Here is a 12635-nt window from a genome sequence, read left to right as displayed (position 1 = left end):
TCATGAGTGGTTCTTTAACTTGCTTAGCTTGATGTTCATTACAAGTACTATACATGCTGATGTGGTCCTTAGGTGACTCAATTCCTTGATGACTTTCTTCAGCACCTATTTTCTCATCTCTTTAGGGATGATGACTCCAGCACCTTTGTACAAGATGCCACCTTGGACAATCATTCCTCGACAATAGAAACACAATACTCTAACAGGAACAGGTGGTTCCTTGATTGTTTCAGGTCATCCTTTCATCACTGCTTCCTGCAGCACTTAGAGGATTGCATCTCATTGCATTGTTTGTGTGATCTGAGCAAGATGCTGGTTTGTCAGATTCAATGTCTCTGCAGAGTTGGTGACTTCAGAGCATGTCCTGCTGCTGCTGCTCAGTGAATCTGGAAGATTTATCATTAACTGCTTTCAAAAAGGATTGCGGCTCTCAACAGCATGTCAGCGACGTATATCTGCTTCCCTTGCTTGTACTCCACTTTCAAACGAAAATGAAGTAACATCCTTTGCAGGCACTTCAGAACAGACAAGCAGTTGGAGAAAGATGCTTCGAAGTAATCAGACTCTACCACCAATTCCTCTCTCCCAAACAGGTACTGATTAAAATGCTCACAAGCAAAGGCAATAGCCAGGCATTCTTTCTTAACCTACGCACAGCATTGTTCAGTTTGGGTTAATACTATGGATGAGAACACAACTGGATGTCCTTGTATGAAGGTTGCTCCAAGTTTTGTTTCACTGGCATCACACTGCAGAGTGACTTGTCATTCGTATCATAGTACCTCAGCACTGGTAGTGAATCTAGCTGTTTGAGGTGAATGAAAGCTGCTTCTTGTTATGTACCCACTGAACAGCCTTTGCAGTGAGCTTGCATAGAAGTTCACACACTGATGAAAAATTGGACAAAGACTTTGCCTAGGTAGCTCACAAATCCAACAAAACATTGCACCGCCTTCATGCCTGTCGATTGCTTCATCGCTGCTACAATATGCGCCTATCAGGATCAGGGCAAAGCTTATTTTACTGTCAGTAAATGTCCTACATGCTTGACTTTAGTCATTTTCACTTGCAGTTTATTTTCTTGATGTCTACTATCCAGAACTATCAAACCTTCTTTCTTCCCAATACACCGAGTTTCAGCTTAGTTTGTCTCTTACGGTGAGTATCATTCTATTATATAGCCTCAACTTTACTTCTGACAGCTTTATTTTCAAGTCACCATCTTGAGCAACTTCGCACAGGTCTGTGAAGCTCATGATGTTGCATGGGAGTCTATCTGATACTTCACACTAACTTGATGCTCTCCTTCTGCAGTCATCCTCCCAAAAGTCAAGAAATATTTTTACCTCAATACCCAATGGTGCCAACCTGTTCTAGGATCTAGTGATTTGTCAGAATCATTGACTGACATCTCTCCAGCAAACATTTTTGTATGCTTACTTTTCTTCTTTCCAGCAAAATACCTGTGTGCAAAGTGGTTCAGCTTCCTGCCGTTGGTGCACGGCTTTCCCCATGTTAGTTGTTCAGGTTTCTTGTTTAACATTATGCCAATTTCACAGTTCTGCTGCGGAGAATGGAAGAATTTCCAACTCATTTTCAAATCTCCCTTCACCGGAATAGGTACTGGAATATTCAAACCCATACTAACTCACCGAGCATTCAATATCCTGTACAACGTTGCAGACTGATGTTTTAATTATTCTCTGCTGTTTCTTACTGCAGCTGGATCTCTTACAGCTATTAAATCTACTCAAATTCAGCAAAAAACTCCTGACACCATGTTCCAAGTGGTGCGTAAAAATGGTTTCTGCCCAAATCCTTTGTTTTATCCAAATGACCTCAAGTCACATGACTATGGCAAGCCACAGTGCACAAGAGACAGCAGTGCATAAACAAATTTCTCCAAACAGGGCGTAACTGGAAGAGGGAAAACATTTCCCTATAACCTTCATTCTAAACACCACCTTATCCCATTATGTTATCCAGCATGAGAGAAATAGTTGGGAGCAGAGAAAGAAACAAACAGGATATGTCAAAGGGGATAAAATGACAAAGAAGAGAAAGGAGAAGAAGGAATATGAAGACATCACAGGCAGGCAAGAGTGAAAACATTCTCTAACTTGCATGCAAACAAAGCACAGAAGATCAGCTAATGATAAATTACATACATGTTCAAAAAAGCTTTTAGAAGGCATTTTGTTTCTGCAATTTGTAACATTTCATTTCAAATAAGCTGGTTGCTTCTTTAGCCTGAAATTCTTTCATTACAAATGCTGCAAGTCAGGGTCGGCTTCTCAGACACTTCACTGAAATGAGGCCAAAGAAGGTGAAGCATTTTGATGTAGAGTATTGAGAGTGAAATACATTAAAAAAGTAATAGGAGTGTGCAAACAGCCGAACTGGTGTCACAGACAATTAGCGTCCCCAGGTAGTATCCCCATTAGTATTCCCACTGGTGGGTTCATTTTATAATACTAGGCCTTCCATCCTAAAAGATTAACTGGGCTTGACAACCACATTGCTTTGCTTCTCTCCTGATGTAAGCCAAGGTAACATAAAACAAGTAAACATCCTGGGTAGCACATTTCCGATTGAAAATAATAGGATTTAGAAAAACCAATTAAATCCACAGATTGACTAGTTCCTGCTGATTGGTTCATGCTTTCACTGGCAGTGATTTTGCTCAGGCTTCTTGAGCACCAACTCAATGGAGCAGTCATGGTCAAAAATCTTATAGAATCATCAGCTGCACAAGGTCCACTATTGCCAATCATTACTTGGTCAGTGCTGAGCTTCTAAATTATTGGCCTGAGAACTGAAAAATCATTAATGTAATGAAGGATTTTAAAGTTGCAGCATTGCCAGAATTAGGAATTAAAGTTACAGCATGGTCAGACCATCTGTTAAGTATTCTTACAATAACTTTCATTTATGCAGCACCTTTGACAAAGTTAAATGCCCCTTGAGCTTCATAGGGGTCGTATCAAACAAAATTTGACAGTGCCAACTGTGGAAATATTAGAGCACAGAACCGTGCTGAAGGAAGAGATAAAGAACCAGAGAAGGTTAAGGAGGGAATTCCAGAGTTAAAGTTAAGCCTTAGTTTGCCTTCAGGCTACAAAAAGGAGGATTAATGGAACTTTTATATAAAAAGCTAATTGATTGTAATTTCAGTATTGTAGAATTGATCAGAGATAAAGCACATCTCCAGGGCAAAGCACAGAAATGTTTTTCTGTATTCTCCCAAACTAGATTTGCACGACTTGCAGTCTAGCACTGCTGACTGCTCCAGTGCACCTGGTTAACATGCACCATCAGATCCCAGTATGGTGGATCAGATTGTTGGAAAAATATATTTATTTATCCCATGATAAAACGCCCTTACCATAGGTATTTTAATTTCTTCTGCTTAGCGTCTTCGCTGTTCCCTCCCTGAACTCAATTCCCTTCCAATTAAACCTGTCCAGAATAATCGCATTCAATTTTTCACAGCAGTTTTAGGAGTAAGCCACGCTCTATAGCTCCAAGCCATGCTCCCTAGCCCTCAGCTACTCTCATTAGTTTGAGAGAGCCAGCAAGGTAATGTAAAAAATGAACATTTCCCACCTGCTCCTGTTGCAGGCTTGCTTTCAAGACACCATAACAATAGATTCTCCCTGTTCGGTGCCTGCTACCAAATGAACTCAATTTCCCAGCATCAACCTTCTTAGTTATCAAAACTCACCCAATCCCAGGCTCAACCCCTCACCAGAAACCTTAGCCCTTCACTCACTCACACATGATGGCTTTCCAATTTCTGTAACATACATGTTGATGTGGCTATGTATTGTGACAACAGAAATCTGGAGTGCATATGCAGCCTATAAGGAAATAGTAAGAAGTCTCACAACACCAGGTTCGACAGGTTTATTTGGTATCACGAGCTTTTGGAGCGCTGCTCCTTCATCAGGTGAGTGGAAATGTTAGATATTAAAGAATGTAGATTTCTTGCACATAGTCTACATTGCTTTAAAACCTCAACCTGGTCACGTTGCAACATGAGTGCAACCCACTTTGCAGCCCCATAAGGAGCTCAGCCCTCCCTCTCAATCCTAGGCCCCCTTCCTGGCAAAGTTTTGTTATTCTTCCATAAGCTGTGGGTGTCACTGTCTAGACATACTTTTATTGCCCATTCCTAATTGCTCTTGAGAAGGTGGTGGTGAGCCACCTCATGAACCACTGCAGTTGGTGTGGTGTAGTTACACTTAGTGCTGTCAGAAAGGACTGTCCAGGATTTTGACCTTGCAAGCAACAGCGAGATAATTTCAAGTCAGGTTAGGGAGTGGCTTGGAAGGGAACTTGCAGGTGGTGGTGTTCCCCGTCATCTGCTGCCTTTGTCCATATTGGCAGTAGAGGTCAGGGGTTTGGAAGGTACTGTCAGAGGAACCTTGGTGAATGATTGAGTCACAAATGGTGAACATTGTGCAATCATCAGTGAACATCCCCATTTCTGACCTTATGATGGAGGAAAGGTCATCAATTGAAGATGGTTGGGCCTAGGCCAATAGCCTGAGGAACTCGTGCAGTGATATCCTGGGACTGAGATGAGTGACCTCCAGCAGCCACAACCATCTTCTTTAATGCTAAGTATAACCAGTGGAGAGTTTTCCCCAATTCCCACTGACGAAAGGTGGTTGCAAATGTTTCAGCCTTCTATTGTATCTTACATATAGTGGCTGTCTCTCCTATTGCCTCTCCACAACTGCTGCCAGTATATGAGGGGTAAACGATAATGCATAAACTTAAAAAATTTAGCAAATTAACAAAGCAATGTAAGCCATTGCAGGGCTGCACAGAAAACTGCGTAATAGACTTAGGGACAGAAAAAGTGAGGAGATAAAGTGTTTGAGATCCATGGAGTCCCACACAGGCAAGGACTAGATGATAAGAACTAAGAGTGGGAGAGAAGCAGAGAGATCACATCAAGAGGAAAGTCCCATTTGGATTTGTATTTCTGTAAACACCAAAACAAAAGTCATTAGCAATGCTAAATGAACCAACCTGCTAACCATTTCATATAAATAAATGGAATTTTTCCCCATTTAGGACACAGCTCTTTAAGGATCTTGGCTTAAGATGATTCATATGCATATTTATGAGGGGTTAGAAGAAAATGAATTGCTGGTAAAACACAAAATGCAACTTTCTGGTCTATCACACTTGCATATTATTATCAATGATCCACAACATAGGATGCAATATAAAAGAAAATATTTTAGAAATGATGTTCAGTAATTTTATAATTGAGAAAGCATTTTACTACAATCTTCTAAACATTGGCTGCACTTTAAAGACTTAAAGGTAAAAGGCATGGCCATTTTTCACATGTAATTACATGCTTCACGTTTGCTGAATACTTCAACTGTGGGACTGGAATGCTGTTTTCCCTAGAATTACATTCTACTTGTCTGCTAGATGTGTTTCTTTTATTTAAATAATGTAAAGCACATACTAACAATCTAACTTCAGCAACATCACAAATAAGGCCCTATACATTGCCCCTTAGTCATGAATCTCATTACAAGAGGTTTTGCAGAGAAAAATATGTTTCAGGCAAAACAACTTACCTAATGTGTTGTGAACACCATCTGCCTCTTCTTTCACTGTCTCATCTAATCGTTCCAGGTTCTGAACTAGCAGTGCCACCACTTGTCCTTCCAACTAAATTAAGGCAAAAAACAGATAACATTACAACAAGCCACTTCAGCATGAATCATTATTCCTTTTAATGCTGAATGAATGGCACATTACAAGTCACACACATTTTTGCTCATAGACATGATTTACTAACAAAAAGAATCAGAGGCCAATACAGGGATTTTTTGGTTGACCAGCATTGCACTGACTTGTGGGTTGTTTGTCAGGTCATACAGAAACAAGAGCAATGGATGATTGCTGGATGGAACAACTGACATGTGTGTGCTGGTTACAAAGAACACAGACAGTGGACACAGCAATAGCACTGTTGTCTCTCCTGTGGGGAAGAACCCCAAAATACAGGCACTCAACCATCAATCGCTCTTGCAGAAATAATCCTCTTTCTCCCAGTTCACCAACATCAAGTTTGGTCCCATGATTATATTACTATAATAAAGCACACAGTGGGGTGCAAATTCCTTTCAGTGTAATGTTTCAAATTGTTAAGTGAAGTCACAGAAAAAAAAAATTTTTTCCAATTCAACGAAAGTAAAATTTTAAGCAATGCTTCACATAACTTCCATCTGGCAGACACAGCATCCACTGAATTCACTGACTCACCCTCATCTATGCTACTAAACATATCCTAAAAACTTTAAAATAATCAAATACAATGCCCCTTTCAGTGCTGACTCTGGTTAGACATTTCTAATAAGCATGTTCTACATCCCAAATAATAGATTCTAGCATTTTCACTACTACAAGAGGCCAACTGACTTATAGTTCTCTCTTTTCCTTCTTTCTAAGATAGCGGGGTTATGTTTGCTACCTTCCAATCCTGTTCTAGAATCTAAGGAAGATCAAACCCAATGCATCCATTGCTGCTGCAGTAACTACCTCGTCAGTTCCAGTGGATTTGGGACCACCTATTCCTATTAATTTTTCCATATTTATTCCTTTAAGTTTACTTATTTCTTTAAGTTTCTTGTCCATGGTAGACCTTTGGTTCTTTCTGGAATGCTTGTCTTCCACCTCTATGGTTTCAGCCACATGCCTTTGAGTTGCCAGGTTGAAAAGACTGATTGTTCAATTCAGCCAATGATCTCGATCTCATAACAAGCAACCAAGTATAAAAAGCAATATACTTTTTATCTTTAGTGTGTCAGCAATGCAGTTCATCTTGCTGTGATCCATGTGGTTGAAGTAAACTCCATTAATCCACATACAAAGATTATAATCTGCTTTTCACTGAGAAACAGGGATTACATATTGAAAAAGAGTTAATTTAAAGTTCACCTGATTAACTCTGAAGTGTTTGCAGGCTTCTAGCATTGCTGCAGCAAATGCGATATTGCTTGGCTTGCTGAAGTTTAATTTTTATTAAACACAATGGCCTGGATTATGTATTCAGTAGCGAAAGGAGTGAACTCCTGCCAGGACATCACTGCAGGAGCTCTTCAGGGTACTGTCCTTGGCCCAACCATCTTCAGTTGCTTAATCACTGACTTTCCCTCTATCATAAGGTCAGAAGTGGAGATGTCGACTGATGATTGCACAACATTCAGCACCATTCACAACTCCTCAGATACTAAAGCAGTCCATGTCCATATGCAGCAAGACATGGACAACATTCAGGGTGGGGCTGATAAATGGCAAGCTACATTTGTGCCACACAAAGATCAGGCAATTACCATCTCCAACAAGAGAGAATCTAACCATATCCACTTAACAATCAATGGCATTACCATCCCCAATTGTCCACTAATAATACCAGGGGATTACCATTGACCAGAAACCAAATTGGACCAGTCATGTAAATACTGTTGTGACAAGAGCAGACCAGAGACTCAGAATTCAACAACAAGCAACTCACCTTCTGACTCCCCAAAGCCTGTCCACTATCTACAAGACACAAGTCAGGATAAGATGGAATAGTCTCCACTTGTTTGGAGTGCAGCTCCAAAAACATGGTGTGATTGGCACACCATCCACCATCTTAAACATTCATTCCCTTCACCACTAACACACAAGGCACTGAATGATTCACGCAGAAATTCATCAAGACTCCTAGACAATGCATTCCAAACTCATGACTCTACCACCCAGAAAGGCAGCGGACACATGGGAACACCACCACCTGCAAGTTCCCGCCCAAGCCACACACCATCCTGACTTAGAACTATAGCACCATTCATTCACTGTTACTGGATCAAAATTCCTTCTCTATGGGTGTACCTATACCACTTGGATTGCAGTGGTTCAAAGTGGCAGCTCACCACCATCTTCTCAAAGGCAATTATGGATGGGCAATAAATATTGGCCTAGCCAGCAATGTCCACACCTGTCAAAGAATTAAAATCAAAACTTGTAATTGACCATGAATAAAAGCTGCCCAGAAAAATTTAGCAGGCTTTAGAACATGGAATTCCACTATCGCAACTTGGCTTTGAATTTGGCATCATCGATAGTGGATATGTGGTATCCAGCACAATACACACACCGGTTACTCAATCCAATGAAGAATTCTTGTAGACGGCAAAGCAGGAAATAAAAATCAATTTAATACTGAAAGCAAAATAAAGATTGGACATACATAAGGGATTGAGAGAAAATCTGAAATATCAAAAACTTAAAATAAAAAATAGTTCTGGGGAAATGAGATTGCACACTTGTAAAATCAGTTTCTTTTCAGGGCTGAAGAGATTATGACTTAGTATGCTGTTAAAAACTTGATTACTATCGATCGCACAAGGCTCAACAAATTCATTGATTTATACAGCAACTAGTGTGCACAAAAAGTTGAGTTCAAATTAACACAACAGCACAACCAACTTTCAGACTTCCATGTTCAACAATGTATATGTGGATACTGTAAGTTGCTGTCAGTTTTACATAGTAACAGCAAACATTGATAGCTTTTCTAACATTACGAATGCAAATACCAGCATCTTAGAATCAGGTCAATGATTCTGCCTCATAACTACAACAGCCTCCCACACAACCACTTCCACTGTCAAATGAACACCTTATTTCATAATTTAACATTAACTTTATTTATATTTTTGCAGTCCATGGGTCAGTAACACTTATCCTTATAATTCCAATACCATTCCGAATCAAATCATCAATCTCTTTTCTTTCCCAACAGGTAATGTTTTCACCTATGAAATATTATTGATCTATTTAAAAAGTTTACACCAACTATTCACAATTTCAAAGATAATCCTCAAGCATTGTCTTAGGTTTGTCGACTGCAAACAGGTCCAAAAAAAAGGCCACGGCTTTGTGCTAGGTAGTTGCTTAATTTTGCAGCTCATGTTTTGCAACATTGAAATAAACACATTTATTATAATAGTGCTAGGTAGTTGCAAGTCCAAACCAAACTCCAAGAACATCTAGGCGAGCACCTCAGTGCCTTAGTCCAACAGGATTTTGATTTGGAACCTATGGCAATCAGGTTACTATATTCATCATAATACAAACTATAGGCAATATTAATAAAACAAAATGGTCAAATTGTTGAAAAAGGTCTTGAGACTTTAAACTGTCAGTGATCAAGATACACTCAATGCCAGAGTCAGAACAGTTCAGAAGGGTTTTGCAATTCAACTGTTCCATAAAACAAGCTTGTTGAATAGTCTCAAAAGGTGGTGACAATCTGTTAACTGAGGTGTTCTATTTGTGACAGTGCGTTCCAATTTACTTTTAAAAAAAAGATTTCTTCCAGAGCAAAATAACTATGTTATCATAATTTACCTATTATACTATTTTCTTCAAGCGTAAACTACCTCTATTTGATCAGAACTTATGTATTCGAAGAAAATAATTGATAAATCTCTACGTATAGGAACCTGCACTGACTGTTGCCTTTCTTATGCTTCATCTGTCATTTCAAACACAGCAAGGGGACATTTAACGGACCTTTGGCTCATGGTCAACCTCATGTAACCTCTCATTTTATGCCAATAGCGCCCAATTAATTTCAATCACTAGCTTCAATAGTTTCTATTAAGATGAATGCTGAACACATGGTGACACTGCTGCACCATCCTGGCTTGTCAGAATTGCACATTTCAATCTTCACTGGCAGCCATGAAGCATTGTCGACTGCTCAGCCACCTCAAATATGAAAATCACCAACTACCAGCGAAATAAAATCCAAGTTCTTCAGTTCATACTATCTGTGCCACTAGATTCCACAAGGAAATTTAGAATAATCGGATTGCAGACCTACTGAAGCCAGTGCTCTTTTCAAAGCACTTCAGTCTTGGAGCTCTAAATGTACAGTTCTTTAGAGGCATTCAGAGATAACAGGGAAAATGAAAATAACAAATAGGGGATTATTTTTCTTGTTTCATTGAGCAAGGAGCACTTCAGCTTCCAGGGCACTACAGACTTGACAACTGAACCATACCATGATAAACATAGTCATGGTCTGACTGATCTGTTTCCTGTCTAACAGCAACATGGTTGATTCTTCTTTGCTCAATTAGGAATGGACAACAAATAGTAGTCTTGCAAGTGACACTGACAAACATACCCACCTCTGAAACTTTACCACAACTCAGTTATTACATGGCTCTAAAAATTATCAATTTGCTACATCCTAGTGGTCGATTCATCACGCTTGATGAATGTCAAGTGCATTGGAACATACTGCTTTAAAGAGAGAATGCTATACTGCCAGTGGCTCCATTTCTCTGAGGTGCTAAACTGAGTTCCTGCCTGATTGTTCAAAAGGACATAAAAATTCTTGTTTGAAGCAATAAGAAAGAATTTCTCACCTGTCTTGGACAATATTTAATGTTCATGTTGAACTAATCAATTGGCGCATTGCTGTTTGTAGAAACTTGTTATGGACAAATTGATTACCGAAAAAAACTGCAATAATATTAAAGTAATTTATTAGCAGTGAAGGGCTTTGTGATATCCAGAGGCACCAATTCAAATATGGTCTTAGTAAAGCTATCCATGTCATAATATACTAAGCTATTAAAACATCTAAAAATTAAACTCCCATACTTCATATGTATTCACTCAGTTTGCTGATTTGTTAGAACTATTCCTGGAGCAATGATACTTCTGTTTACATTCAAGGTCCAAAGGGTCATCACTGAAACTCAATCATCAGCCACTGCTTTCCATTTCCCTTGCCAACCAAACCAGAAATCCCTATTCTCAATTTGCCTTCAGCCAAAGCTTTCAAGTTTGGCAGTCTTCACATCAAAAGCTTTGATGCATAATAGAGAAATGCAGAGTTCTTTGCCGCTGCCTAAATACAATTTGCAAGTAAAAACTATTCCAAAAAAAACTTTTGCTTTAAAAAATATTTATTTTAAGGTTGTGCCCTGAAAATCAAACCACAATAATCAATGTTCATGAATTACAGCTGTAACATTCATAGATTACTATTCTTGCCATATAGTTAGGTGCCTGGGGCAGAAACCATGTCACAAGAAAGCTCTGGGCGCATTCACAGATCTGGACCAAAAATTCTCAGGTTAATCTGCGACTTCAGCAACCAAGAACAGTCTACCTCCAGCTGCATCTCCTTATCCCCCCAAAAACTCATCAATCTTGTCATTGAACCAAATGGCACACTACTATAGTACCAGTCATAACTTAGATGGTTGCAACACTAATGGATAATTGACTTATAGTTTGTTAACTTGTGAGTTAAACTGAGGTTATTAAACAAGGTGCAAGCATGCACCGATTTACCTCAACAACCATTAGGAGCAGCATTAAGATAGAAGAGCTTTAGTTGAATTAATCAGCTGGCAACAGGACTATTAAGTATCTGAAAAAATAGCAAGAGACGCAGAATAGATTCTCAGTTAAAATATGGTAAGATCTACTCTATGCTTTGACTGGACTTGTTGGATGAACAGCTGGAATGAGTTGCCATAACTAGGTGACTGAAGCCAGACACTTGACTTGCGAAAGTGACAACTAAATGCAGCACCTTGAAAAAGTGAATTGGTTTTCTGGAGGAATGAGTTTATGAGCTTTTTTAAAAATTATTCAAATGTCATCCTGTGATCAGAAATCACCCACAATGAAGTCTTATTTCTTGAGTGCCTGTCCACCAGACACTTTACAAGCAAGAGAGCAGTATCATTTTCTCTGTCATCATAAAATATCTGCAATATACTCAAAATCTCAGAAGAAAGCATCAAGTCTGAATAATTTGGTGTGACTTGCATTTAAAAAAATACCTTTCACACAGTAAAATGTTATAAATTTATCAATTACTCAATCCATTATCCTTCTGATGTCTCTAGTAGTCCAATAAACATGGTCAGAAGATAAGCAGCACCACCTCCATCGTTTCCCACTATCTCCAGAAAGCAGGCTTCAATTGCTTGGGATGCCAGTGCCCTCAGACACATTGACAAATTTTTAATCGATCACAGTGTTTACAACAGTTCTGTTTTTACAGTTCTTTTGGCTTCCTCTGGGATTGGTTTTTCAGTCTGCACCAGTAGTCCTCGGTCGCCTTGAGATTGCCCTTATTGTCCAATTGTTGATCTTTGTAATTTCCTCTAGTGTGGCAAATCTCCAAGGATTGTTTCTCAAACTGGTTTCTTGTGCATTCACCCGCTTCTTTCATCCATACCAGTTGAATCCATACCTTAAGCAGTTCAGGCCCCGTTGTCTAGAATTACCTCAGTAAATCTTATTCATCAAAACGCTCCCTAAAGGTCACCTCTTTCACCCAGCTCAAAATCCCAATATCCCCTCCTTTGACATGGCATCCACTTCTGTCTTTAGATGCTTTTCGATACTGAATGAGTTACCTAACTTTAACGTATCTTTAAGCAGCAAGACAATAGAACCAGTGAGGAATCCCTCAATCTTTTACAAGATAGACATGCATTTTGTGTTTGACACAGTTCCTTCATATTCCTCTTGGTTTTAATGATAAGCACGCACAAAAGAAAAATTATAGTCCTGGA

General features: G+C 39.2%; 1 protein-coding gene across 1 annotated transcript in view; it reads right to left on the bottom strand.

Annotated features, from left to right (window-relative positions):
* ctnnbl1 (catenin, beta like 1) overlaps nt 1-12635 on the bottom strand; it is a 186944-nt gene that overhangs the window by 114452 nt on the left and 59857 nt on the right. Inside the window, exon 6 of the mRNA XM_078236405.1 lies at nt 5607-5700. Coding sequence (XP_078092531.1) covers nt 5607-5700 — 94 coding nt within the window. The remainder of the gene's footprint in view (nt 1-5606; nt 5701-12635) is intronic.

The sequence above is a fragment of the Mustelus asterias genome, chromosome 20 (genome assembly GCF_964213995.1).
Source record: "Mustelus asterias chromosome 20, sMusAst1.hap1.1, whole genome shotgun sequence".
Classification (NCBI taxonomy): domain Eukaryota; kingdom Metazoa; phylum Chordata; class Chondrichthyes; order Carcharhiniformes; family Triakidae; genus Mustelus; species Mustelus asterias.
This window is presented reverse-complemented; position numbering and strand designations above follow the sequence as displayed.